Source organism: Suricata suricatta, chromosome 15, assembly GCF_006229205.1.
Source record: "Suricata suricatta isolate VVHF042 chromosome 15, meerkat_22Aug2017_6uvM2_HiC, whole genome shotgun sequence".
Taxonomy (NCBI): Eukaryota; Metazoa; Chordata; class Mammalia; order Carnivora; family Herpestidae; genus Suricata; species Suricata suricatta.
This window is the reverse complement of record NC_043714.1, coordinates 75389596-75416372: the sequence shown is the minus strand read 5'-3', so window position 1 is coordinate 75416372 and position 26777 is coordinate 75389596. Positions and strand designations below refer to the sequence as shown.

General features: G+C 52.9%; 1 protein-coding gene across 1 annotated transcript in view; it reads left to right on the top strand.

The window, feature by feature from the left end:
• Positions 1-26777, top strand: part of TRAPPC9 (trafficking protein particle complex 9) — a 529205-nt gene that overhangs the window by 118978 nt on the left and 383450 nt on the right. The window contains exons 14-16 of the mRNA XM_029923171.1: positions 3023-3155; positions 5940-6103; positions 22603-22755. Of these exons, the coding sequence (XP_029779031.1) occupies positions 3023-3155; positions 5940-6103; positions 22603-22755 (450 nt within the window). The remainder of the gene's footprint in view (positions 1-3022; positions 3156-5939; positions 6104-22602; positions 22756-26777) is intronic.

Below are 26777 nucleotides of genomic sequence, written 5' to 3'. Positions count from 1 at the left end.
TCAGGGCCAGGCTCCGCCCGCTCTCCTCTGTCCCCGCCCCCGCCCCCCCAGGGGGCTATCTCCTCAGGGCCAGGCTCCGCCCACCCCCCAGTGGGTTCTCTCCTGGTAGTCTCTGTCCTCTCAGCAACTCTCCCGGCAGTGGCTCCAAGCGCACCCCTTGCCTGACCTGCACAGACAGCCACTGACTAGTGGCTCCTCAGTGAGGGTGTCACCGTCCTGCCAGGTGCCCGAAGCGGCCCTCAGAGGCTGCCTTCCCCCTGCCATCTGTCACCAGCCCCACCCCTGCCCCTGCCCTACTGACGGGCACCTCGGGGCTCCTGTCCGCCTCCGCAGGGATTCAGAGCCAGGACGGGGCCCTCTTACAGGGTTTGTCACAAAAACAATGGGCTCATCTTTGTCACGTCTCGGTGGCCAGTGAGTCCGTTTTCCACCCTGCTGCCGGTGGCCTTTCTGCAGTGCGTATCTGACCAGTCGCCCCTCAGCACCTTGGCCGCGCCCGCTCGCCCGGGCCGCTCTCCTCGTGTGTGGTCCAGGCCTGCGGGCCTCCCGCTCCTCCCCCGGGTGACCGTCCCTATCCTAGGCGCCTGGCGGTGCCGGAAGCGTACCCCGCTTGCTGCCTCCCGGCCTGCCGGCCCCTGCGCCCCTCAGCGGTCGGCTCGGACTTCCGGTCTCCTCGAGCTGGCGTGGGGCCGCGGGCGCGCCAGGCTGTCCCTCCAGGCCACCCGCTGCCGCTGCTCCCTGGCCTGTGGTGGGGCCTCCGCGGGTACTCAGCGGCTGAAGGAGAGGCAGTTGTGGGGAAGGGCGAGGTGGTGAGGGGCGAGGTGGTGAGGTGTGTGGCGGCAAGTGCCAGGAGGGGCCGAGGGCACGACTGGCCGCCCGTGGGGCGCGTGGGTCCAGAGGGACTTTCTCCTAAGTGACCCTGAGCCTTGAAGGCCGAAGAGGAATCCTGCGAGTGAATGGGGTGGGGAGTAGGGGGCTCCCAGGCAGAGAGAACAAGTGGTCTAGAGACCGGTGGCGGGTTGGGGAACAGGGATGGCTGCGAGGACCTAGCCAGCCGGCCTGGGGGGAGGGCTGGAGATGGGCACGAGGGGGGGCCAGCTATGCAGTCGTTGGCATAATTCAGGGACGAAGTGACAGAGGCAGGGCTGCAGCCATGGCCTGGGAGTGAAGGAGACAGACGACAGAGGAGACAATTAGGACTGACTGGCGAACCAGTAACCAATAGCCAGTGGGTGAGGAGTCAGAGCCTTAGTCGATCAGCTCTGTCGGTACAGACTGGCTGGTGTTCATTTCTGTCACACCTTCTGTGCAAAGTGGGGAGGGCCGATCTCGTATTCTCAGAAATATGGTTAGACACCACAGAAGTCATCAGGGTTTGAATTTCTTTGTAGTCATTTTCAGCAATAGGTAAGAAAGGGAAAATGGCCGATTAGAAAAATTATTTTAATGTTTATTGTTGAGAGAGAAAGAGAGCACAAGTGGGGAAGGAACAGAGAGAGAGGGAGACACAGAATCTGAAGCAGCTCCAGCCTCTGAGCTGTCAACACACAGCCCAACGCGGGGCTTGAACTCATCAACCTTGAGATCATGACCTGAGCTGAAGTCGGACACTTAACCGACTGAGCCACCCAGGTGCCTGGAAAATGACTGATTTTAATTAAGAAGTGGAAAACAAAGATTGCTTTGACAAAACCACGTTCTATCAGGTTTTATAGAAAGAAGAATGAGGGGGCATTATGCCAGATGTGGGTTTCTGGGGAGGAAAATATTTGCAAGTTAAATTAAGGAAGTCTTTTAAGTGACCTGTTTCAAAAGGAAGGAGGCGTGGGTGCCCTGACTGGTGACTTTGAGTTGCCAGAGCAGTTTAATACCAGCAGAAGGTGAAGGACACGGCTCTGGGGCTGTTGGGGCCAACCGCTGTCTTCTCTGATTAGTATCCACTCAGTTAATGTGAAAGCACAGACATCGTTCCCCTGAGCATTTTGTCCATGGGCATTGTTTAATTTTGTTATACGGTGAATACTGTTTATGATAATTCTCTCTTGAAATTTCAAAAGACATTTTAAAGCTTTCTTATTTTTTTAATAGTTTAGTGTCAAATTGGTTTCCATATAACACCCAGTGCTCTTTCCCACAAATGCCCTCCTCCATCACCACCACCTCTTTCCCCCCTCCCCCTCCCCCTTCAACCCTTGGTTCATTTTCAGTATTCAATAGTCTCTCAGGTTTTGTGTCCCTCTCTCTCCCCAACTCTCTTTCCCCCTTCCCCTCCCCATGGTCCTCTGTTAGGTTTCTCCTGTTAGACCTGTGAGTGCAAACATATGGTATCTGTCCTTCTCCACCTGACTTATTTCACTTAGCATGACACCCTCGAGGTCCATCTACTCTGATACAAATGGCCATATGTCATTCTTTCTCATTGCCGTGTAGTACTCCATTGTATATATACACCGTATCTTCTTGATCCATTCATCAGACGATGGACATTTAGGTTCTTTAAAGCTTTCTTAAATAATTTGAAGTTCTTATCTAACCAATGGAGGGTTTTGTGTGTTTTTTTTTTTTTGGCATGACAAGTTCTCTGATCTTAGATTATAATGCTTGTACCCATGCAGCAGATTTACCGTATCACATAGCAGTTATAATAACAATAATTGGCTCTTGAACTTCCATCTCTCCACAGAAGATGTTGAATCATTTTTCAGTTACTCAGTCACGTTACATCCTGCAAAGTGACACTGTCACTCTCTTAGAGATGGACAGATTTGAAAAGCAAATTGTCAGAGCATGAGACCTAGTACTGAGTTGATTTAGTTATGAGGACTCACAGGTGCTTCCACTGGGACCCAGTTGGCCCGTGGGTGGGAGCGCAGGGACTGTCACCCCTCTGCGTGTGGCACATAGGGCCTCAGGATGAGCTGTGGGTGGGGCCAGCGGGTGAGGGCCGACTGGACGCGGTTCTGGGGTCTGGGGCATGTGGGCTCGCGGCTAGACGCTGTGAAAGTCTTTGTTTCGCCCTCAGGGTACCACACCACCGTCTTCGGCGTCTTCAGTGACTGTTTGCTGGACAACCTCCCGGGAGTGAAGACCAGTGGCTCCACGGTGGAGGTCATCCCTGCGCTGCCGCGCCTGCAGATCAGCACCTCCCTGCCCAGGTGGGGGCCGCCACCTGCCTTCTGACAGGAAAGGGCGCGTAGAATAGTTGGTAGCAGAGTTTATTTTATTTTATTTAAAAAAATTTCTTTAGTGTTCATGTGTTTATTTTTGAGAGTGAGAGAGACAGAGAGCAAGCAGGGGAGAGTCAGAGAGAGAGGGAGACACAGAATCAGAAGCAGGCTCCAGGCTCTGAGCTGTCAGCACAGAGCCCGACGCGGGGCTCGAACCCATGAGCCGTGAGATCACGACCTGAGCCGAAGTTAGATGCTCAACTGACTGAGCCCCCCAGGCGCCTCTGTAGTTGACATTTTTAATTTTACCAAGAATCTGAGTCAATCTGTGATTCTTAGGATCAAAATATGGGTGAAGGGTCTCTTCGAGGTAACCAGTAGGCAATATACTTTGCTTAAAGCGAAGTAGAACACAGTTGAAATGTTTCTTACCATGAACAGAACAAATTGTGAAATTAGCCTTTGGAATCTTTTTTCTTTTCTTTTTGTGAAAGACAGTTAACTCTTATAAAAAGTAGAAAAGTAGTATTTATAGGAAAGCATGAAGAAAAAAGGGAATATATCTCAGGAGTCCCAGAAACAGTTACTGGGAATGCTCTGTGGTTTTTCTTTCCATTGCTTATCCACCTTCTTTTTAAAAATGTGTGTTTGAATATTGAGATGATGTCACATTATGAGAGTATCATTTATGACTTTCGACATAACCATATAACATAAGCTAAAACATTTCTATTTTAATTGCTTCAAAAAGTACATCATGAAGATACTCAGGTTGGATAATGGGAATGTTTTAAAACAGGTGGGTAGGGGCTCCTGGGGGCTCAGTCAGTTGAGCGTCTGACTTCGGCTCAGGTCATGATCTCACGGTTCTTGGGTTCGAGCCCTGCATCGGGCTCTGTGCTGACAGCTTGGAGCCTGCAGCCTGCTTCAGATTCTGTGTCTCCCTCTCTTTCTGACCCTCCCCTGCTCACGCTGTCTCTCTCTCTCTCTCTCTCTCTCTCTCTCTCTCTCTCTCTCTCGCTCAAAAAAAAAAACCAAAACAAAACAACAAAAAAACACACAAAAAAACCCCAGGATGGGTATCAGTGACAGTTCTACTACTCCGTAAATTTACTAAAAATCATTGAATTACATATGTGAAACAAGTGAATTTCATGGTATGTAAGTAAAAGTTAAGATAAAGAATTTTGTTGGTTTTAGTGTGGAAGACATGATTTCAGATTACTTTTCTTTAAGTGAGTGTTGCATCTAATGAATCTAGTATCAGTATCCTGGTGACTGAGTTAGCACATTCACTCCCACACGTTTATTGACTCCTGCCGTGTGAGTTCGAGGAGACCAGCAAGTAATCGGAAATGCCCTCGACCCGGGCCTTGCCTGTTGTAGGAGCTCATGTAGGAGGGGAGACAGACTCACCATAGTCAGGTTTGCCAAATGCTCTTTAACCTGAAAACTCTCCCACTCACAGCTCAGGAAGGCTTCACAGATGTGATGTTTGAATGGGCCCTTACAAGTTTCACACAAGTTGGCCAGATGATCAAGCAAGAGAAAAATATACCCAGAAAAGGGGACATGTCTGACTGCCATCTCCTGCCTGCCACGGCTCGCCCAGGACTCAGCCGCTGTCCGGCTCCAGTTCCGTCACATGGGGCTCTGAACTCAGGGACAGTCAGCACCTGTGTCGGCCAGGCCCTGTGGCCACACTAAGGCTCTGCTTTCTCCCGCCTTCTTTTTAGTCTCACTGTCTTTTAGGTTTTCTGAGTATGTCCTCTCCATTTGCAAGTTGAGAACAAACAACTTTTGCTTAAGAAGGACTGCAGATTACAATATGGAAAGAAGTCATTTAAAGTGAGGATAGGATTCATCTCCCTTCCTTGACACAGAATGTTTATTTCTTGACTCATCAGTAACTTTGAAGGTGTAAAACGTGAGGTAATTTGCCTTGATTTGTAATGCTAGTATTTTCTGAAAATGGGGTTTGGATGTGGAAGCTCCTCTCTCAGGGCCTGGGGCAGGAGGCCCCCAGGAAGGGCACGGCTGGCTCCAGTGACCACCCCCTCTCTTTTGTGGCCAGCCTCCTCCAGAGCGTGGTGTGTGCCTTAGAACCCGAGGTGGTGGTGCAGCAGCCGTTGGGCTGTGCGCTGGGCTGCGCTCCCACGAGGCTGGGCCTCACCTGGCCACGCAGAGGATGCCATATGGCCGAGGGCGCCACCCAGCGCCCTGTGTCCCCTTAGGCAATTTCAGGGATAGCTTGTTGTTTGTACCTGTGATGTGGTGTCTGTCACATATACTTGTCACTCCAGTCCCTGTGGTATCTGTTGGACAGTCCTGTTTTCTTCGGTCTGAGGGTTTTCCCAAGGCAATTATGAGCATGAGATTTCAACATTTTTTTAGAGAGTGATGGTGCACGGATCATTTGATTTAGTTCATTGTGACTTGTAGGCCTCACCCTAATCCAGCAGTGAAGCATGTTTTTATGCTACGCATGTGCGTGTGGGCCCGCGCGCGCACACACACACACACTCTCGCCCACCCTTGACACTGAGGCCGAGTGGGACCCAGGATGCGGATGCACGTGGAAGGTGCTCAGTGCGTGGTGCTTACCCTCCCCTCCCAGTAGTGTGGACTGGGTTCCGTGTTGAGAGCCGCACTTCCCCAGTTCCTGCTTCTGGAATGTGTTAAGTCTGGGGATGTGGACAGTTCTGAGATGCTTTGCTTTTCTTGACTTTGACTCTTTCACGAAAATCCCTGTCGCTCTTCCTGCCGTTTCAGATCTGCACACTCCTTGCAGCCTTCCTCTGGTGATGAAGTCTCTATGAACGTGTCCGTCCAGCTTTACAACGGGGAGACTCAGCAGCTCGTCATCAAACTGGAGAATATTGGGATGGAACCATTGGAGAAACTGGAAGTCACCTCCAAACTTCTCACCACCAAAGGTGGGTTCAGCCCCAGAAACGTGTCTTGTTTGCCGAAGAGACACTTCGAGTAACCAGTGCTCAGAACGTGTGAAAGCTTCTTCCTCTTTGAATTTGATGCCGTCATGAATTGGGGGTGTGGAGAACACACAGAGGAGGGAACAACGCTCTCCGTCCCTGGGGCCCTTTACGTCTACCGGGTCCTCGGGAAGAACGCCCGGGAGCGAATGGAGAGGCCCGGGGTCGGCCCATCCGGCCCCGGGCTTTCTTGGGGGCAGGCGTGGAGCCCATGTGCTCCCTCTTGAAGGCAGGCGCTCCGTTTCCTGTCCTAGGACACGTGCACTGGGCGCGGGGGTCTTAAGACCTGTGTTGAAATTTGGCTCCCCTGTTTACTATTTGTTTTTTCCACGCCTCGGTTCCTTCCTGGGGAGGTGGAGGAGGTGGCCCCTACCATGTGACGTTCCAGAAATGACAAGTAGCAGGTGGTGGCGTGCTGAGTGTATCAGAGGTTATGGGTGGCATTGGTGGAGGGGGAGGGTATCATGTAGGAGGAAGGTGGGGGAAATAAAATCCGGTCATATCCTAAAGTTAGAGAATTTATACGGGCCAGTGAGAGCAAAGACAAGGAGGGAAACTTGGGGTGCTCACATGCTGTTGGCGCCGGGGTGAGGGGAGCCAGGTGCACAGCTGGACCTGGAGTCTACAGAGAAGGATGTGCCATTCTCGTACTGCTCCCCGGAGGGGCCCTTCCTCAGGCTAAGACCTGGGGGAGTGGGAAACCCAAGTGCAGTAAGTGTTTACTAGAGGCGGGGCCTCACGCCCGCTTGTAGTTCCAGTGGGAAGATCCCGGGAAGAGTTTGGGAGAGTTTGTCCTGCAAACAGTCATGCCATGAAAGAAGGAATTTGGGCCGTGCAAAAAAGGGTTAATCTGAGCTCGGCCCACTGGGGGACCCCAGCGCCCTTGTTTCTCCCACTGCTTCTGATGAGCAAGGGAAATGAAGCGCGTGTCTGCCTGTCTGATCTTGCCTGTTGTCCCCGACTGTACCTCTCCTCGTTGGGAACTGCTGTCTGCGTTCACATTCTGGCTGATTCCTACCAGCTCTGTGTTACCTCTGGGGAAGGAATTTAACCTCTTGGATTTTTCCTCTTCTGGAAAAGAACGCTAATAACGGTGCCCCATCACAGAGTCATAATGAGAAGGAAGTGAGATCGTACATGCAGAATGCTTGGACCTGCTTGACGTGTTATCAGCACTCAGATTTGTTAGCTCTTACTGTTACTGCTGTTTCTGCCACCATCACTGTCTCCTCGCTGCCACCACTGTCTCCCCCCCCACCAGCCGCATCTCCTCCACTATCACCGTCACCATCTCTGCCACTGTCTCCACGTGCCACCTTTACCACAATCTCTGCCATCATCATCTCCACTACCACCATCCCCACCACCACCACCACCATCACATTATTGCCACTGTCACCACCACCACCATCATCACCATTATCACGACCATCACCACCATCTCTGCCAACACCACCACCATCACCATTTCCACCTCCACCCTCTCCACCACCACCAGTATCTCTGCCACCACCTCTACCACTGTCACCACCATCTCCACCACCATCACCATCTCATACCACCACCAGATCTCTGTCACCATCACCAGCACCGTCACCGTCTCTGCCACTGTCATTACCATTTACATACTGAAACTATGTCCACATTGACACCATCATCTCTGCCACCATCACCACCACCACTCCCACCGTCACCACCACCACCACTGTCACCACCATAACTATAACTGCCATCGCCACCACCACCACCACCGCTGTCTCTGCAACCGCCACCATCAGCAACATTGTTCCCGCCACTCCTGCCACCATCAGTCCCCCACCACCATCACCATTTGTTTTCGTTGTTGTAGTGTGCTCTCCTGGGAATGCTTCACAATTTATGACTAAGCACGTTTGGGTGGTTTCCATCCAGGGCTATAGAGAATAGTGCTGCTCTGAGTCTTTGGGCACCTGTTTGGGGGACCTCTGTAGAAGTTTCTGTTGATTGTATCTCCAGGAGTAGAGTGCTGGGTGGCGGGGGTGCCTGTATGCAGCATTAGAGCCAGACACGTTTCCAAAGTGGTTGCACTAGTTCACACCATCACTGCGTGAGTTCCGGTGCTCCAGTCCTCAGGTACTTGGTGTTTGTAGTCATTTTACCCACGTTGGTACTGAGCGTGGGGTGTGAGCATAACGCCGGGGTGTTAGTTTGTGTTTGTCTGATGACCAGTGCTGTTAGATTCATGTGGTTTTGGACACTCAGATCCTTTCTTGTACAAGGGCTTTGTCCTTTTTTCCCATTGACTGTTCTTCCTTCTCTCCTTCCCTGTCCCTGTCTGTCTGCCTCTGTCTACCTCTCTTGCCTGACTTGTAACACTTGTGTGTATTCTGAGTGTGAGTTTTTTGTTGGAATAAGGGTGAATGTCCTCTCTGTGGTCACCTGCCCGCTCTCTTAGGGTTTGGGTGAATGTAAGTCACTTATTTCACTACAGTTTACCTAATCAGTTTTTCTTCTGTGCTCATTGCTCTTTGTGTCTCATTTAAAACTTCTTTGTACACTCCTAGCCTGTGCGGAGCCGTGGTGATCCTCCCTTGGGCACATCCTTTCTTTCCCTGATTTTTGGGAGCAAGTGCGTATGGGTTATGTAGGAAATGCCTCTTGACCCAAAATACCTGTATCTGGTGTTCCAAATTTAACTAATTGGTTAGAGGGTATGGTCGGAACAAGTGAACTAGTAGTGAGTGACAGATCATTACCGAGCTGAAACATGTCCTGTCGCTTACCTTGTGTCACAGCTTAGCAACTCGGCACATCTTTTCCTTTCCTCAGATAAACTGAAACGGAAATCCGGTGTCCACTGTTGGTTACGGACTTGCTGCTTCTTTTTGAAGCAGGGTTCCTCCCGTTTGTCCCCTTTGGAAAGCCTCAGGCAACCAGGGTCGTCCTGTGCGTCTGGCCTCCGCCCCACCCTTCGGCGTCGTCTTCGGCCACCTCTCCCCTTAGACTCTAATCACATGGGTTGTTGGGAACCAATTTCAGTTTCCTGGACATTTGTGCGGCCTCTTTTACACCTTAAGATAAACTGTCTTCTCTCCCTAGAACTCACCTTGCTAATGTCTGCTCTTGCCTCCATTACCTCCTTACCTTCCATTCATTTCTCCTCTGGGTTTCTGCTTAGTGGTCACTCTGGGGAAACCTTCCTAGCCTGGGCTGTTGGGTCCCCACCTTTGTGGTCTTAGAGCACCCCAAGGTGTTAATGCAGGCGCCCCCTCACTACATAGGCAGTTGCCGGGTCATGGCAGTCTCTCCCCGACCAGCTCTGATTCTCCCAGGATGATTGCACGTTGATTTCCGTGCCTAGTGCCTGGTTGGTGCTTAGTGCTGAGGGGCTCTTGATGGAAAGTTCTTTCTCATTTACAGAACAGGACTGGTCGGAGTATGCCTGTCTCACTTGCTGGGTGCAAAAAACAGATTGAGTGAATCACTTTGATATTTCTAATGAGTTGTGTTGGTCCCCATAGACACACAGCTTCGTGTGAGTTTCGGCCTCTGCCGCTTTGCTTGGGCCTCTTTCCTCCTGCGGAGACCTTCAGCCGCTTCCTCGCCGAGCACCACCTTTCTCCAGTCCAGCTCCCGTCCCTGCCTGGGCTACCCTGGCCTTCAGTGTGCTTGTGCTTGTGAGCTCCTGTGCCACTTTCTCTTTGTGTCAGCCATGTCCCCTCACCCCCAGCGTCTTACGATGAAAATGTGCAGGCACACGTTGCTGAGAGAATTTTACAGCAGGCGCTGTGTACCAACATCCAGGCTCTGGAATTAACATTTTCCTCCATTTGATTGATCACGTATCCATCGGACCTCCTACCCATCCATTAACCCGTCTTACTTTTTTGTATGGGTCAGAGTAAGTCACAGATTTCAGTGCATTTTACCCATTAATACTTCAGGATGCACATAACTAATTAGAGTTTAAAGTTTACTTTTTTTTTTGTAAAATGTGTATGCAGCGAAATATATAAATATTACAATTTTTTAACATTTATTTTCAAGAGAGAGACAGAGCGTGAGCGGGGCAGGGACAGAGAGAGAGGGAGACACGGAATCCAAAGCAGGCTCCAGGCTCTGAGGTCTTATCATGGAACCTGATGTAGGGTTTGAACTCATGAACTGTGAAATCATGACCCGAGCTGAAGTTGGATGCTTAACCAACTGAGCCACCCAGGTGCCCCAGTGAAATGTACAAATCTTAAATTACCATTTGATGAGTTTTGACAAACACACGTGTCCAGCCTGAGATCTTACCAAGATCTGTTGTCGAATATCTTTATCATGCAGAAGACCCCATCACTCCCTTTCCAGCCAGTCCCTGCTCACCCCGGAGTAGGTGTATTTATGGGGGGGGCTTTCAGTCAGTATTTACTGATAGCGATGCAGACAGCTGGAAACAGTCACAGGGACTGGGCTGGACAGAATTCCAAGGGGAAGCCCTTGGTGGTGGGCACGTTCCATGCAGCACCAATCAGCCCTCAGCCCCGGATCCCAAACTGAGTTCCCATGGCTGCTGTGCCCACACCTCCCTGTCCTTCTTGCCATGTCACTTTCCCATGCAGCCCCTCCCGGACTCGGCTCTGAGGTAGAACGGTGTCAGTACCCTCACTGCATGGATAGGGGAAGCGAAAGCCCCAGAGGTTAAATGATCTGAGGTCACAGGACATGTCGGTGAGGCCCGTGGGCCCTTCCCTCTCAGCTCTGGGACCTTTACCCTTAATCATGAGACTGGGTTCTCAGAGCCACAGAAGAGAGTGTGGCAAGTCCATGCCCCAGTCCAAACAGCACGTTTACAAGGGAGAAAAGGAAGCTGTCAGTCTTTTAAGATTCTCATCCCAAGATGCAGTGCATTTACCTGTGGAATTCAACTAATAAAAACAAACAACCTGCTTCTAAAATATACAGAGGGAATAATTCTGGTGAGTTATTTCCTGCAGAACCAAAAAGCTATTTGTATTAATAAATGATCTCATATATCGGAGAAGAGGGAAATGTCTTAAACAGGGGACACGCGGCGTTTGAGTGGGGAAGTCAGAGTCCCGGAGAGAGCTCCCCGTGGGTGGTGGGGGAGCGCAGACCGCTGTCCGCCCCCAAGCACTGTCTGTGTTTCAGCCCACCGGGCTCAGCCTCTCCAAGGGCCTCGTACACGTCTTCTCCATGAGAGTCCCCCACGTGCAGTCCAAGGCCTCTGTCTCTGGGCTCCATGTCGCTTTCTTCGTGCTGTTCCCTGTGGCTCCGTGCCTGGTCGTAGCCCGGACACTGACGTTGTGGCGCCTACCACGTGCCGGGTACTCGGTCCTTGAGGCAGCGTTTTCTTCCTCGGTGACCAGGACATGGAAGAGGTGTGGCTGGTCTGTTCTCTCACGGCCGCACCCCAGTGCCAGAGGACTAAGAGCAATGCTTGTCACCCAGCAGGTGCTCAGTAAGTGCAGGGCGAGCGCCGCCGTGCAGGCTGTCACGAGGCGGGAAGGTTCACCTGGGACATGGAGAGCCCTGAGGACGCGCCTGCGCACAGAAGTATCTAGCTCACACTCGCTCAAAGAACAGCGATCGTTCTCGGTGTGTCCTGTCTGCGAGGCCCGCGTGCTCCAGGTCTTGCCCTGCAGGGGGCTGCCTTCGGGTCCCCGTTCTGTCCCCTCCTGTTGCCGACACCCTGAAAGCACCCGGAGTCTCGTCGGGGGCCCAGACAACTTGGACACGTCCCCTCTTCTCTCTGAACAAACCCCCTTTTCTTCAGATAAAGAAAAATTCCTGTTTTTATTTCTTCCTCCATTTTCCTTGATATCCTGTGTTGTTTTAATCCCTAATCTTACAAACTTGTTTTTAAAATCCTTTTGCACTTAGGATCAGTGATATTAAGAGACACACAGAAGCTTCTGGATCCCTCAGGAATCTAGGCTGTAGTTTAGGCTCCTACGGGGTGGGTGTGTCCCCGCAATCAGAAGTCCGAGATGTGGAGATGAGCACTGATAATCCACACGGGGTTATCTGTCAGTGTCAAGTAAATTTTAATTACACTGCGTTCGCGAGCAAGTCTTTATGTGTAGGTTGTTAAAGATGGAAACTTCTGCCTGTCCTTACATAACCATAGATTTTATTCTAATTAAGCCCAAATTGAAAAGAATTGGTTGTATTTGCTTTTTTTTAATGTTTATTTTTGAGAGACGGAGACAGAGCATGAATGGAATAAAGGCAGAGGGAGAGGGAGACACAGAATCTGAAGCAGGCTGCAGGCTCTGAGCTGTTAGCACAGAGCTAGACACGGGGCTCGAACCCACAAATCATGAGATTGTGACCTGAGCTGAAGTTGGACACTTAACTGAGCCACCCGGCACTCCAATTGTATTTGCTTTGTAACAGTCTTCCTAGGTGGGTCTGGGGTACAAACCCAAACACACACACACCCCTTAATATCGCTTCTTCTAGTGCAAGTTCTTTGGCAAAAAGCAATGGTTCCATGTAAGTGTTTTGATGGAATGAGACTCCGGTGCTTACTGTTCTCCTGAAGGTTGTCGTGCAGTCTCTGCAATTAGAAGCAAATGCGAACGGGCCTCAGTGTGGAGGGTCAGCAGCAGTAGCAATTTCTGTATTACTGTCCATGTGAAACAGCCAGTTCACTTGACTGCATGAAACCAGACTCCAGCATTAAAATAATGACTGTTATTTCAGAAACTGAATTCCACAGGGCAAAAAATTAGTAACAGAAGCTGCATTCGTGATTTATGTTTATCTGGTTATTCCTTGCAGCATCTCATCACATAGGATTTTTTCTTTAGTTCAAACTTGAGAATAGTTTTTATTGAGTTATAAATGACATACTGTATTACATTAGTTTCAGGCATCTAATAACCTAGTGGTTCGATGTTTTCATACATCATGAAATGCTCATCGTTGGTCTGGTTACCATCTGTCCCTGTACAAAGTTATTGACTCTATTCTGTTGTATGTCACATACCTGTGACTCGTTTATTCCATTATGGGAAGTTGGCACCTCCTCACCCCCTCACCTCTTTCACCCATTCCCCACCTCCTCTGGCAACCACTAGTTGCTTCTGTGTGCTGATGAGCGTATTACTATTTTCTTTATCCATTTGTCCTATTTTATAGAATCCACATTCAAATGAAATCATAGGATATTTGTCTTTTTCTGACTTACTTCACTTGGCATTACGCTGTCTAGGCCGTCTGTGTTGTTGTTGTGAACAGCAAGATGTCATCTTTTTATGGAGCAGTGGGACCCCGTCGTATAGCCCCGCATCTTCTGTCTCCGTTTTGCTGTCCACGCACGCTGGGCTGCCTCCGTCCTGTGGTCGTGGGGGATGCTTCACTTCTGTTTTCCACATCTGTCTGTCTCGGCCTGGGGAACCAGAGCATCGGAGTTGTTAAATCCAACTCTAAATGAGGAAACTCACGCGCCACGCAAGAAAGACAGATGCGTTTGTTTAACTTTCCTGGGCTGTGGCCTCTTGGCTCTCAGACTCTATCTCAGCTTTCTCCTTGTTCTCAGATTTTTCTGAAATGGGGAGATTTAACTAAAGATGGACAAACGTGTTCTTGCGTTAAACTGTAGTAGCAGAACTGGGAAACCATATAGTCGGGTCCGCGTAAGTGCTGCTGTCCCGCAGGGAATGAAGCCAGAGCAGGGAGAGACTGAGCTGTGGGCTGGGGGGCACCTCTGGGCAGGGCGGGGGTCCCTGGCTCCTCTGTTTCTGATCACAAAAGAGAACCTGTTATGCATGCAGTTCTCAGGACCTGGGGGCTCTGTGACAGATAGAGTGCCTCACAAAGTTACAGTGGGAGTTACCCTTCCTGCTGAGGGTTATACCTTTTCTTGGCCTGCTCTGTTTCTGAGTTGCTTGGGTTATGCTCTTATTTACTTATTCGTAAAAATATTTATTTACTTTTGAGAGAGAGAGAGAGAGAGAAAGCATGAGCACGGGAGGGGCAGAGAGAGAGAGAGGGAGACACAGAATCGGAAGCAGGCTCCAGGCTCTGAGCTGTCAGCACAGAGCCCAACATGGGGCTCAAACTCACAAACTGTGAGATCATGACCTGAGCCGAGGTCAGAGGCTTAACTGACTGAGTCCCCCAGGTGCCCTTATTTTTTTTTTAAACATGGCAGCACAGGGCAAAATGTTAAAAAGAAATTTTGTAGGAAGTGGGTTGTTACTTTCTGCATCGTGAAAGTATGGAGTGTCTGGGGGTGTGGGGAAAGAGGCCTGGGCTCCCGGGGCCTCCGTCTGTGGTCATGCTGAGTCCCGCTTGTGTGCCCGGGCAAGGACACAGGCAGCAGGGCATCGGGAGCAGGCTGCTGTGGTCGGCAGCAGGTCAGGGGCCTGGAGGGAGTCCCCTGGACTCGGCCGTCATTAGTGTCCACTCGGCTGGTATGATTGCCATTACAGTCGTTGGCACCAGATGCCCCTGGGCTCCGTCCCGGCTCTGCCTTGCACTGGTGCAGTGAGCTGGACCCTGGTACTCGGTTTTGTGTCGGTCTGACCTGCGTACGGGGGAGAAGACTGTGCGGTCCCTCCGGGCATTGGAATGCGTGCGCCTCGCATCACGAGGGCCCGGCACGCAGGGACTCTTCAGGTGTCACCATTGTCTCGATGTCACCTGTGTTGTTACCTAGAAAGGTGTCTGTTATCTCCCTTTTCCTAAACATCTTTTTATGTAGTTTTCTTTCACTTCATTTCTTAGTCCGGCGTTCAGAGAAACTTACCGTCTGACTTGCTGCCCACCACCTTTCTTTCTTGCGTGCACACCTGTGTTGTTCCCGCCTTGTTTCCAGCCCTGTGCTTGCAGAGCAGGACAGCGCCCCCCATTGTCCTGGGGCTGAGAGGGGGGAAGCTGGGTAGTGGCCTGTGTGCGGTGGGCCGAGAGGTGGCGGGAAGGTCCCCTCTCCGTCTTCCTTCCCATCATTGATCCTCTGCTCGCTCATTTGTCCTCACGTCGACCACTTGTCTGTCCTTTTGCTCATGTCTCCAAGAAGCCTTTACCAGACACCTCCTAGGTGGTGGCCATCGTGTCAGGCCGTGGGACACCCAGGAGTCAGCCCCAAGTCCCCATCCCCTGTGTTGCAGAGTGGCCTTCCACTGGGATGCATTTGGAGCTTTGCTGACTCCTGGGGTCCTGAGTGCATCTCACATCCCGCCCGTCATGCACCCGGCAGCCCCCACGCCCCCTCCTGAGAGCTCTCCCGACCCCTCCGTTGCAGTCCTGCCGCTCCTCCTGTACCTTGTCTTGCTTACACGCTGTTACAGCTACACTCACTTCACTTGGCTTTTGTTACTCAACAACCAGACATTCATATCACATTTATGTACACTCACCACGCTGGGCCCATGAATAAAACATGAACCCTGTCTGGAAGGAGCTCACGATTCAGTGCCGGGAGTCAGGCATGATCCACCGAATGGAATTGAATTCCGACAGCACATCTTGTATTATTTCTGCTGCCTTTGAGTGCCCACAGTGAGTGGGCCGACTGATGTTCCTCTTAGGAAGACATTGAGATTCACAAATGTCTAGAGCTCGTTCAGCTCTGTGTCCCCTTGCACACGGTGGCCTTCTCATACAGGCTGGCCTTCTGCATGGTTGAAGGGTCCTGATGGGCAAGTGTACAGAATTCATCGGAAGACCTAGTGGAATGCCTCTGATCGGTACTGCGAGGCCTGACGCGTTCAGAAGGCAGAGGAAGTTGGGGGCTCTGGCCCTGCACTTTGGGAACTTCTGAACGTCACATTCCCAACTGGTTGATGCTTGTATTTCATGCTGACGGCCTGTAGCGATCAGGCACTCAGCTGCCCAGTGAGGCTCAGGCTCCCCAGGAGCACAGACACCCAGCGGTGCTGGTGTAGGAAGAAAGTACAGAATTTATTTATTTTTGGGGGGGAGGGGCAGAGAGAGACAGACACACAGAATCCGAAGCAGGCTCTAGGCTCTGAGCTGTCAACACAGAGCCCAACGTGGGGCTTGAGCTCACAAATCTGTGAGAGCTTGACCTGAGCTAAGGTCATATGCTTAACTGGCTGAGACACCCAGGCACCCCAAAAGTACATTTCTGAACATCAAAGTCAGCACTTTCATGAGTCTACCGTCAGGACTCAACTGGCCGGCATATTAGGGGTAGGGGACTCCTGGCCACGCCCGCCCGCATGGCCTTGGACAGCTTGCCTGCGAGGGGACGGTAGCAGGACGGGTTCCAAGGGTCACGTTGTGGGCTCTGGGACGGCTTGGCCTGGCGCCTGCCTTGCAGAAGCTCTCTGTGGACGTCTGCCGCCTGGCAGGGCTGTTTGGGGTCAGCACCGAGCCTGCAATTGGTGTCTGTCATCTCCTGGGGTTGTGTCTGTGGGTGCCGCCACAGCCTCGGGGGTGGTCACAGTTGATGCCATGCCTCTAATTTCGCATCTCTGTGACAAACCATAGCCTCCGGGTCTGTGACACATCCAGCCTTCCGTGTTCTGCAGCCAAGACCATGGGGAGCCCTGAGGACATCTCACAGCTCATTTGGGCAGAGTTGATCTCTCATTTGAAACACTTTGAGAAATGAAAAGTAGTCCGAACAGCCACGAACAGCGCTGTAGTTATCGGTTTTAGTTTCGTTTCCGCCCTCCTACCCTGGTTATGAATTCCCACTGGACTGGACTGCTGGTGGAGAGAATCCACACTTTCTCACAAATCCAGGACCTCAGCAGGCCACCCTCCCAGCTCAGGCTGCTGGCAGGGTGGATCCTGACTCAGTTCTCTGCGGCCTCGATTTGGGCAGTGCATTAACTGAGCAGTTTTGAGTCTGGTCTGTGTGTGATGGTGTCGTAAGCTTTTAAGGAATTTTCAGGTTGAGAAGAATATCATGTGTCACTGGGTCTGAACTCCTGGGGGCTTCTCCTGTGCCCCCACACTTGTCCTTTCCTATAATCAGAGATCGGCACGTGTCCCTTTACAGGCAGGGACCACTTCTTACTTACCTCCTTCCCCTCAACCCCAGCCCGGTGGCTGCCCTGGGGACATTGAGTGGCTGTGCAGTGCATGTTCCCTGGACGAACGGAGTGGGTGTGAGAAGCGAACATTGACAGGGCCCTGGACTTCCGCATAACTCATCCTGGCCTGTGTGCCGCGTGACCGGGCCAAGGCCACGGGGCCTCGTGGTACCTTTACGCCGACTCTTATGTTCTCTGCCCCACTGAAGAGGCATCGTGGGATTACAAAGGGCGCTGTCAGGGTGCAGTGTTGGTCCCGGCGCCCACGACCGGACCGTTACATTTTATTTCTTGCCGCCTCTTTTCAAGGTCCTCTATTCCATCACCATAGTGATGCTTTCCTTGTACACACTCTGCCCTCGGGTTATGAAGCTGGGTGGGCTGATGTTCCAGAAAAGCAGCACGTATAGTGGAAAGAGCCTGGCATTTGCTGGTCTGGGCTCTGACTCTTGGTCCTTTGACTTCTAAGAGAGCTGTGTTACCATGGGTGAGTTGCTTAAGCTCTCTGAGCTCCCGTTGCCTGCTTTATAACATGGGAATGACATAGCTGTAGTCCGAAGTTAGAAGATAGTACTTAGTAGATGGTCAAATCACTTACTATCATTAAAAAGGGACCCTAGAAAGGAAATTTGTGTGTCCCAGGCTTTCCCGTCTACCTTACAGAGCAAGTTAGCATGGGGAGCAGAAAGGACAGGCTGAGCTTACCCAGTTAGCTCCGACCCGCTTTTCCTAAGCCCCTCGAGTTCTTTCTGGGCACGTGACTGCCAGCCAGCTTGCACAGCTGCGGAGGGCTTAAACCCCTGCTCCCGAGAAGTTTATCCAACTGGCGGACTTGAGTTTGGGGACTCAGTGACACATGTGCCCCAGGTGCTGTCCTTGTCATCACTTCACAGTACCGTCTGGCCCTGGTAGAGGGCCTTGCAGAAAGCGGCTGCACTGGCTCAGATCCTGGCTCCCTCTCCTGGGCGGGCCTCGGTCCTCCGCGTGCTCAGGCCGTGTGGACTCGCAGGCCGGATTCACAGGGCTCCCCCCACGTCACACTGGAGCCGCGTAGGCGGGCGTGGATTCGGACACGAGAGTCTGTCGGCATGTGCGTCTGCGCGTGTGTGTTTGTGAAAGTGTAATAGATTGCCTCCTCGCAGAAAATTCAGGAAATGAAAAGTTTGAAGTTAGCTGTCGTCCCCGTGCTCAGAGAGCACTAACACAGCACGCAGGTGTGCTTTCTTCTCTTTTCCCATGTGACGTGTTTATGCAGGGAAGTCCGAGCATGCGTTCACTCTGGCAGTCGTTCTTCTCGTGTCGCTGTCTCCCGATCTGCTGCAAGTCTAAATCTGAAACGTCTTGGAATACATTTGTCCGTTACACGTTGAACGTTTCCTGAGGGCCCCCCACGTGCCTGGTGCTGTTCGTCGTGAGTGGGAGGGATGTTGATGGCACCTAACACCACTGTGCTCCGAGTGCCAAGCGCATGGACGCTGCGTGCAGCTCTGCCATGGGGGTTGAGGGGCCCCAGCAGGAACAGCTAATGTAGGAGGAGGGCTGCGTTTAAGCAGTGTCCTCACTGCTTTACTCTCGTTAGCTCATTTCTTTTTCTCGACAACCTGTCCACACCGAGGCACGTGGACGTTAGGTGGCTTACCCAAGGATGGCCAGCTAAGGCCAGGGGTTGAACCCAGGACTGGACCCGGGCATGCTCAATCAGCACGGTCCCCTGCTTCTCACGGGAGTGGGGAGCCTCAAGGCAAGCTCTAGCCCGTCTTCCAGTTGTTGATTGATCGGTGGAAGAGTGAGCTGCTTGGCATGGGGGATGATGTTCTAACAGAGGGGGGCACTCGGGAGCCCAGAGGAGCGATGTGGGATGGAAAAGGCATCCCAGGGAAGGAGCCTTCAGGTTGGGTTGTGAAGGATGAGCCAGACTTCACCGTGCAGGAGAGTGGGCCGGGAGGCCTCAGGAGGGCAGCAGTGTATGTGCGGATGTGCACCTGGGGCTTAGAGGGTGCGGCCAGGCTGCTCCCACCAGGGCACGTCCGTCTGTGCCACTGGGGCGCCGTGCTCTGGTTCAGCAGGAACGCACCGCCGAGCCCTCACCAAGCGCCTGCCTGTGCACGGAAAACCTCAGGCTGATGGAATCTTCGGGAGGGAGGCCTCTGCAGGGCCTCAGCATCTTAGCTGGTGTTGGCCTTTCATGAAGGGTGGGCAGTCCTGCAGTAGCGGATGGCTGGGCCACGTAGTACCCCAGGGGCCCTGGGACTCGGCTTCCAGCGTGCGGAGCCCACGTGACGTTCTGTCCTGGCTTCACATAGCCTGGCATCATAGCCCCTTCTCTTCTGAGAGAATTTATTGGATTGGAAGATAGAGATACGGAACATAGGAATAAGGTGAACTCATATTTATAGAATGTGAGTTACTGGCTCGTTGAGAGGATCTGGGTCCTTTCACTGGTGTGGGAGCAAAGGCAGTAACTTCCGTTGAGGAGCTGGGCACCAAAGACCCAGGGAGCATGCGCGGCGGGCAGCGTGGGTTCTGGGCTGCCCTTCAGACCATGGGTCAGGTCACTTGCGAAACTTCATCTGGGTTTCCCGGATGTGCTGCCGCCCCGTGCTCATAGGCAGAGGAACGGTCAGCAAACACATTGAGTCCTCATGGTGCAGGTGGCCGTGCGGGAGACCACGGCAGGGCGTGTGCGCTGTCACATGCCGCTGTGCCAGCCTGCACGGGACAGGTCCAGGGCCAGCCACGCAGGGTCCCACTCCCTCTTTTAAAAATTTTTTTTATATTTTGGGAGAGAGAGAGAGAGAGAGAGAGAGGGAGGGAGGGAGAGAGAGAGAAAGTGGGTGCATGAGCACACACAAGCAGGGGAGGGGCAGAGAGAGGAAATGTTAGGCAGGCTCTGTGCTGGGCCTGACACAGGGATCATGACCTGCGCTGAAATCAAGAGTTGGGCGCCCCACCGGCTGAGCCACCCAGGCGCCCGACCCCACCCTCTTTGTAACCTGCCCGACTCCTCCCCACCTTCCAAGCCCAGTCTGGAGATCGGTGTGTCCAGGGGGCTGAATCTGTGGCCTGCGGGCATGTCCCCCATGGCCCTGCCTGTGGCGACTCTGCCCCACGTGGTGGTTGGTCTTAGACCCAGGAGCCCTCCCCTGGACTACCTGTCTTTTCATTGGTCCTTCTGCACGAACTCGGTTGTGGCAGCACGGGGCCTCGGGACGCCCTGTTGAGCCCGAGGGGCTGCCTGCCAGGTCTTGTTCTCACTCTCTGAATGGCCTTGACCACGCACGTCTGCCTCGGTTTCCAGGGCGCCCATGGCTGTGGTGGGGGTGGAGCGCCACCGCCTGCGTGCGGAGGGTCTGATACCCCCGAGGTGCGCAGTCAGTGCCTGTGTCAAGTGGGCGCGGCTCCTGAGCTCCTTGCGCAGACGCCCCCCTCACCTGCTCCTGTTTGTGAGCATCCCTCTCTGAGGGTCCCGGGAGTAAATGTGGTCTGGGAGGTGTGATGTGGCCAGAGCCCGGCCGGCTCCGTGGGGAGACTGTGCCTTGACCGAGGGCACCGTGTGCCGTGTTCACGGTCAGCAAGCCCCGCGCACCTGTTTTCTTCAGTGTGGGCCTCGGTCCAGCTCCCCGCCTTCCACTCGCTTCCTGTTTGGGTGACTTCTGGGCCCTGAGAGCAGGACCTGATGTCTGTCCCAGCCTTGAGGTGCCTCTGTGCAGGGAGTGAATGGATGTAATGGCTCTGGAATCTTCTGGATGCTCTGGGTTTTGACCAGGGACAAGTTACCTAATCTCTGGCTGCCTGATTCTGACAGGACGTTTCACACCGGGAAGTGGTTCCTAGAGGGGGAGACGGGAAGGTGACCCACAGGTGGGAAGGGCAGCATGTCACTCCTGCCTCTGGGCCTGCAAGGTCTGTGGGAGCAGGGACAGGAGCAGAGCTGGGGGCCCCTGAGGTGAGAACCCCATCAGGGCCTTCTTGGTGGACAGAGGAGGGACCTGTTTTAATGACCTCCCATCACCTGGTCGGTGAGGAGAGGTTCCTGCCCTGGCGTTATGGAGACGCCTGAGCATGTGACACGGGGCACGGGGCACAGGTAACGGCAGTTTCTAGTCACACGACAGCCTGAATGAGGGGACACTATGTGCATGTGGGGCTCCGCAGGGCTGCAGGAGGTCTGTGGCACAAGGGGTGGGTACTCCTGGTCCCTGTGGGGGACGTCGTTGGCACGTTTGGGTAAGGCCGTGTATGGGCTGGGAGCCAAAGCCCGCCACACAGCAGGGCTCAGCAGGCACCGTGCGGGCCAGATGCGGTGTTGGGGGGTGGCTGCTGGTGAGGCCGGTCCAGGCCCCCCAGTCCCACCAGATGCCGAGGCAGCACGTGACCCTGGGCCTCGATTTTAGGCCTGACGCAGGGGCTGTCTGGCAGGTGTGGGAGCCACGGACGTGACACAGCTGCTTCCACATGGCACAAGGGGGCCCCGCCTCCTTCCTGTCTCCCTTCCTCCCCCTCAGCACATTGCCGCCCTCAGAGTTTACTGTGCTTCACCCACACTGCTTGGCTTCATCGATAGACCAGCCCTATGATGTGGGAGTTGTCACCCCATTTTCCGCACGAAGACACCTTGGCTTAAAGGAGTCATTACCCTCTATCTGCTCCAGTTGGAGACAAAGGACATCAGGCCCAAGGCCATCTGAGCTGGCGTGCGGGGCCTCTCGGAGACAGGCGGGTCTGCAGGTGGTTGCTGGGCTCGGCACCCAGGCCCGAGTTTCTGCCTCTGAATTCTTGTTCCCCGAGAGGCTGTCCTGTGACTCTGCTTCTCCCACTCAGCCTGGATCCGTCTCCCCATAAGGTGACACGACCTGGATCATCCTTGTTGCGGGGAGGCTCGGGTTAGCTCTGATTCCACATACGAGCTCAGGGGTGCGCTGATGTTAGCCAGGGGAGGCCGCGAGGCAGGGGCGGAAGTGAGCCGGCCCCAAGCTCGGTGCTGTCCCTCCTCATGCTTCACTCACGGACACGGGTGATCACCTTGCAACACCCACGGGTCTGGGTTTTCTTGGTTCTTTGATCTATCATGTTTGCATATTTTTTAAATAATTTTTTAAATAAATTTTTTAATGTTTTTTCATTTTTGAGAGAGAGAGAGACAGAGTGTGAGTGGGGGAAAGGGAGAGAGAGGGGCACAGAATCCAAAGCAGCTCCAGGCTCTGAGCTGTCAGCACAGAGCCCGACGCTTGGCTCAAACTCACAAAACGGTGAGATCATGACCTGAGCCGAAGTTGGATGCTTAACCGACTGAGCCCCCCAGGCGTCCCTGATGTGTCACATTTTAAATGGTTTGCCTTTTCCTTTGCCTTTGGGAATGTGTCAGGATTTTCTGGGGGGATTGGTAAGTCTCATGTTGCCTCAGTGACACTGTCATCACCACCGCTGCCGTTGTCATTGTAGAAAAATTGTATGGTGACTTCTTGAGCTGGAACCTGGAAGACACCCTTGCACAGTTTCCTCTGCAACCCGGGAAGGTGGCCACTTTTGTTGTCAGCATCAAGGTGAAGCTGGACTTCTCGTGCCAGGAGAATCTCCTCCAAGACCTCAGTGACGGTGAGCCCCACCCCCAGCCCCGTCTTTACCAGAACGGTGTGGCCCCTCCGTGCCTGCCACTCAGCCACGCGGCCTGCTTGCCAGTCCTTAGCTCTGGGCTGCTCGAGACTCCTCTGGGGCCTTTGGTTCGCCCGCTGCTTGCTGTACAGATTTGAAAGTCATGAGGCTACTTTTTAGTTAAATCATTTCTTATTTCACAGTCTTCACTGTTTTGTGCTCATTTGCCAGGAAGTCATCTTTAACTGGTGGAGTTACTGCACTTTTTCAAGTATAACTGCCGTGATCTAATTATCTGTGACACTCAAGTTCTTCAAAGTCGGGTGGTTTCGGTGAGGAGGCGGCATCTGGAGAAAGCGGGCGTTTACGCCTTACGTCTGTAGTGTGAGACCTCGTAGATCGTTTGTGTGCAACAATGACAGAACGTGTGCCGTTTGGAGGCACCGCGGGGGGCGTCCGTGAGCTCAGGCTGCTGGGACAGGATACCACAGATGGTGTGTCTGCACAACGGAAGTTGATTCCCTGTAGTACTGCAGGCGGGGTGCCAGGGTGCCGGTGTGGTGTCCCCTCCTCTTCCTGCAAGGACACCAGCCCTGCTGGATTAGGGCTTCACCCTTGTGGCCTCACTTAGCCTGTATCACCTCCTCACAGTCCCCGTCTGTGGGGTCAGAGTGTCAACACTTGAATTCCGGGGGCCGCAAACGTTCAGTGGAAGGGTACTGTCTGAGACAGCAGGTTCTGGGTCTAGAGCCTCCTGTGCTACTTGGGGCGAGTGACTTTGGCTTTTCTGTGCCTCAGTCCTCTGGTGGCTCTAATGGCCTCTACTGACTGTCCCTAGGGTTGTTGTCAGGATTCGCGCTTCCCTGGGAGCATGGTGAGGGCTCAGATGTTAGATTCTGTCCCCCCCCCACTCATTTAGAGCATGATGCGACATTGAACTCTCTCTGATTATGAAGCAGGCACTGGACTAGGCCCGTGGACGACAGAACGAGTGAGCGTGTGTCACCTGGAAATCAGTGGTGGTGCAAGGAGCTGATATTTAAGAGGTTGACATAAACCAACCACTTAGTCCTCGCAGCAACCGTATGAAATAGGTGCTATTAACGTCTCCGTTTTACAAGTGAGGACATTAAGGGCCAGAGAAGTTGAATAATTTTTCAAAGGTCACACAGCTAGGAAGTGACAGAGGTAGGCTGTGAACCCAAGCAGCTGACTCCAGAGTCTGTCCTTGTAACCCTTCTGTGGCCCGTTGTTGTCCCCAGAGGGTCAACCAGAAAAATAAGTGCGGGATTGGGGCGCCCTGAGCCCAGGGACATGATGCGATGCAGCTCAATCATCTGGTCGGGGCCTGTAGGGGCTCCCAGAGTTGATGTGTGACTCGGGCCTCAATCAGGAAGTTTCTTCAGTGAAGAGAAAGCCTGGCCCCCCCATGTCTTACAAGGAATTGGCTGGTACAGAGGCCCTGTTAGTTATGAAGTGGGTTTTACCTGCAGGGACTAGATGTCTGTGTGTCTGTCTGTCTGTCTCTGGGCCTGGGACTCTCTTACCCAGCCAGTCTCTTCCAGCTATTCCTGGGTGCCTAGGAATGGTGCTGTCCTGTTGAACTCGAGAGATAAAGGTTGGTTACAGTTTGTGTTCCCACGCCTGGGAATGCTCTTCTTCCCTCTTGGCCCTCTGAGGAGTCTCCTGCCACTGGGCTGGCCCACCTCGTCTGTGAGATCTGCACCGGTGTTCAGATCTCAGTCTAGAAGCCTCCCCGACAGAGGGGCTACCCTGAGCGCATCAGTGGGATCAGCTCCCCCTCCCTCGTCACTCTTGCTGCAGACAAGGGTTTGTCTTTGGAGGTGCAGTTTCAGGGAACGGGACTCCGTCTGTCCTGTGTTCACCCTTTCTGGGCTACAGTGGAGAGAGGGCTGTGACACAGGCTGTAGCCAGGACGAGTGAGTGAGCGACTCTCCCCCCGCCCTCCCCTCCTGTGGGGGCTCCACCCTTATGACCTCAGCTCAGTGTCATTACCTCCCAGGGGCCCCCACCTTGTAGCACTGTCACACCGGGGGCTAGGGCTTCACTATAGGGATTTGGGGACGACACAAACACTCTTCATGACATTTGCTCTCCTGTACTCTGTATCTGACCAGAGTGAGGCTTCTCGTGTAATACTAATATTTGATTAAAATTGTATGTTATTAACACAGGTAGGAAAGCACGTTTGCCGTTGGACACTTTCTAAACTGTGGAAATGTCAAGTGGACCTAATGTTATGCCAGGACTTAATAGCAGGATGGTTTGTTTTCTGCTTGTAAGTTGCTCGATAGCACCATACTACCTTTCTCGGCAAGTCAACAGAGGGCCACGGACAGAGGTTCTGACTGTCTTTTTCCCCAAGAATGGAGTTTGCCCGAGTAAACGGTGTCTGACGCCTCTCTGGGGGTGCTTGATTAGATGTTGTCCCCGGGGCCCGTCTGGGCAGGGAGACCTCCAGCTGAGCTACCCGGCTGTGGGCAGGGAAGGGCCGGACACCGACTTGGCTGCCTGCCGAAGGTGGCGTGCTCCCCATGAGAGAGACGACAGGAGGCCTCGGGTGAGGGGGGGACCCCAGCTGGCCTCATCTTGGTGGCTGTGTGAGTTTATGTGCTGAGGTGGACACCGTTTGTCATGTTAGTGTGTTCCTACCTTTTGTTGCAGAGCTTTGGAGCGTGGTCTCTGCTGTTCTGAGCTGAAAGTGAAATTGTAATCTGAGAGTTGTAGTCTGGAAATACATTCACCTGTCCTTTAAAGTCAAACCAGATCAAAGAGAGCTAGGATTATGATCTCTAAGTTGTCTGAAATACGTGGCTGCCCTCATTTCCTGTCTGTTAGCGTAGCACGTGCCTGACTAGAACGTGGTGGTTACTGACTCAACGCCCCCCCTGCTGGTGAACAGAAGCTCCGGCTGGTTGTTTTCACGGCAAAGTGCAGAATGTGCGGCACAGACTCTCAGTGGCCACAGCCGGGGCAGGTTTCGTAGAGGAGCAGAAGGCGGGCACCAAGGCCCACAAAAGACCCTTCCAGAGTCCGCCGTAATTCAGGCTAAGGAGTCAGGAACCTCAGAAACAAAGCAAATGAGCAAAAAAGAAACAAGAGACAACCCCCCCCCACCCCCCCGCAGCCATCACACACACAGGACACACCAGTGGTTGCCAGTGTTGGGGAGGGCGGGGGTCCCTGACCTGTGAGCACCAGGCGGCAGCGGAGGTGTTGAATCACCGTACTGTCCACCTGGAGCTAATAGCACCCGAGCGGCCACGGGTGGCCCTGTTTGGAGACACCTGTAAACCTGGTGACAGAGGCCTCTTGGAACCGGGAGGAGACCCACATGTGGCTCTCAGTCTGATACGTTCAGAAACCTTCATCTGGGAACTGCTTGTGGACCCAATTTACTTTTCCAGCATGGACTCAGATTAACTATGGGTACTGAAATTAGATGCCATTTGAAGAATTTAGAGCAATAAATATAGCTATCATGCAAACCAGGATACTGGATTCGGAGTGCGTAGTAGACAGATGGAAGAGAATTAATATTTAGTGAGCAATGTCAGAGGCTGCCTGGAAGCCTGGGTCAGCCACTTTATTTGTATCATTTCTATTTAACCTTCCCAGCAGCTCTGTAGAGTAGATGGTTTTACAGAATGAGGCCCATTTTGTAAAAACAGTGGGAGGGCTGTTCTAGAATAGAGGAAATTGAGGAGAAATCCAACAGAAAAGTGCTGGATGCAGTCCTGATCAGATCCTGAGTGGAATAAACACGCTCCAAGGACAGTTTTGGGACCTCTGTGTTCCAGACGGGGCACGGGAGCAACGGACACAGCCGAGGAGGCGAGGGGCTCGCTCATGCTCTCCGTGTCCCTGAGGGAGAAGTCGTAGGCAGGGACCTGGGCCTCTCTGGGTTGGGCTGGCTGTGCTGCCGTGGGAAGGGGGGACATGTCCCCCCTCGGTGAGTCCGGACTCGGATTTCCTTTTTTTTTTTTTTTTTTTTTTTTTTTTTT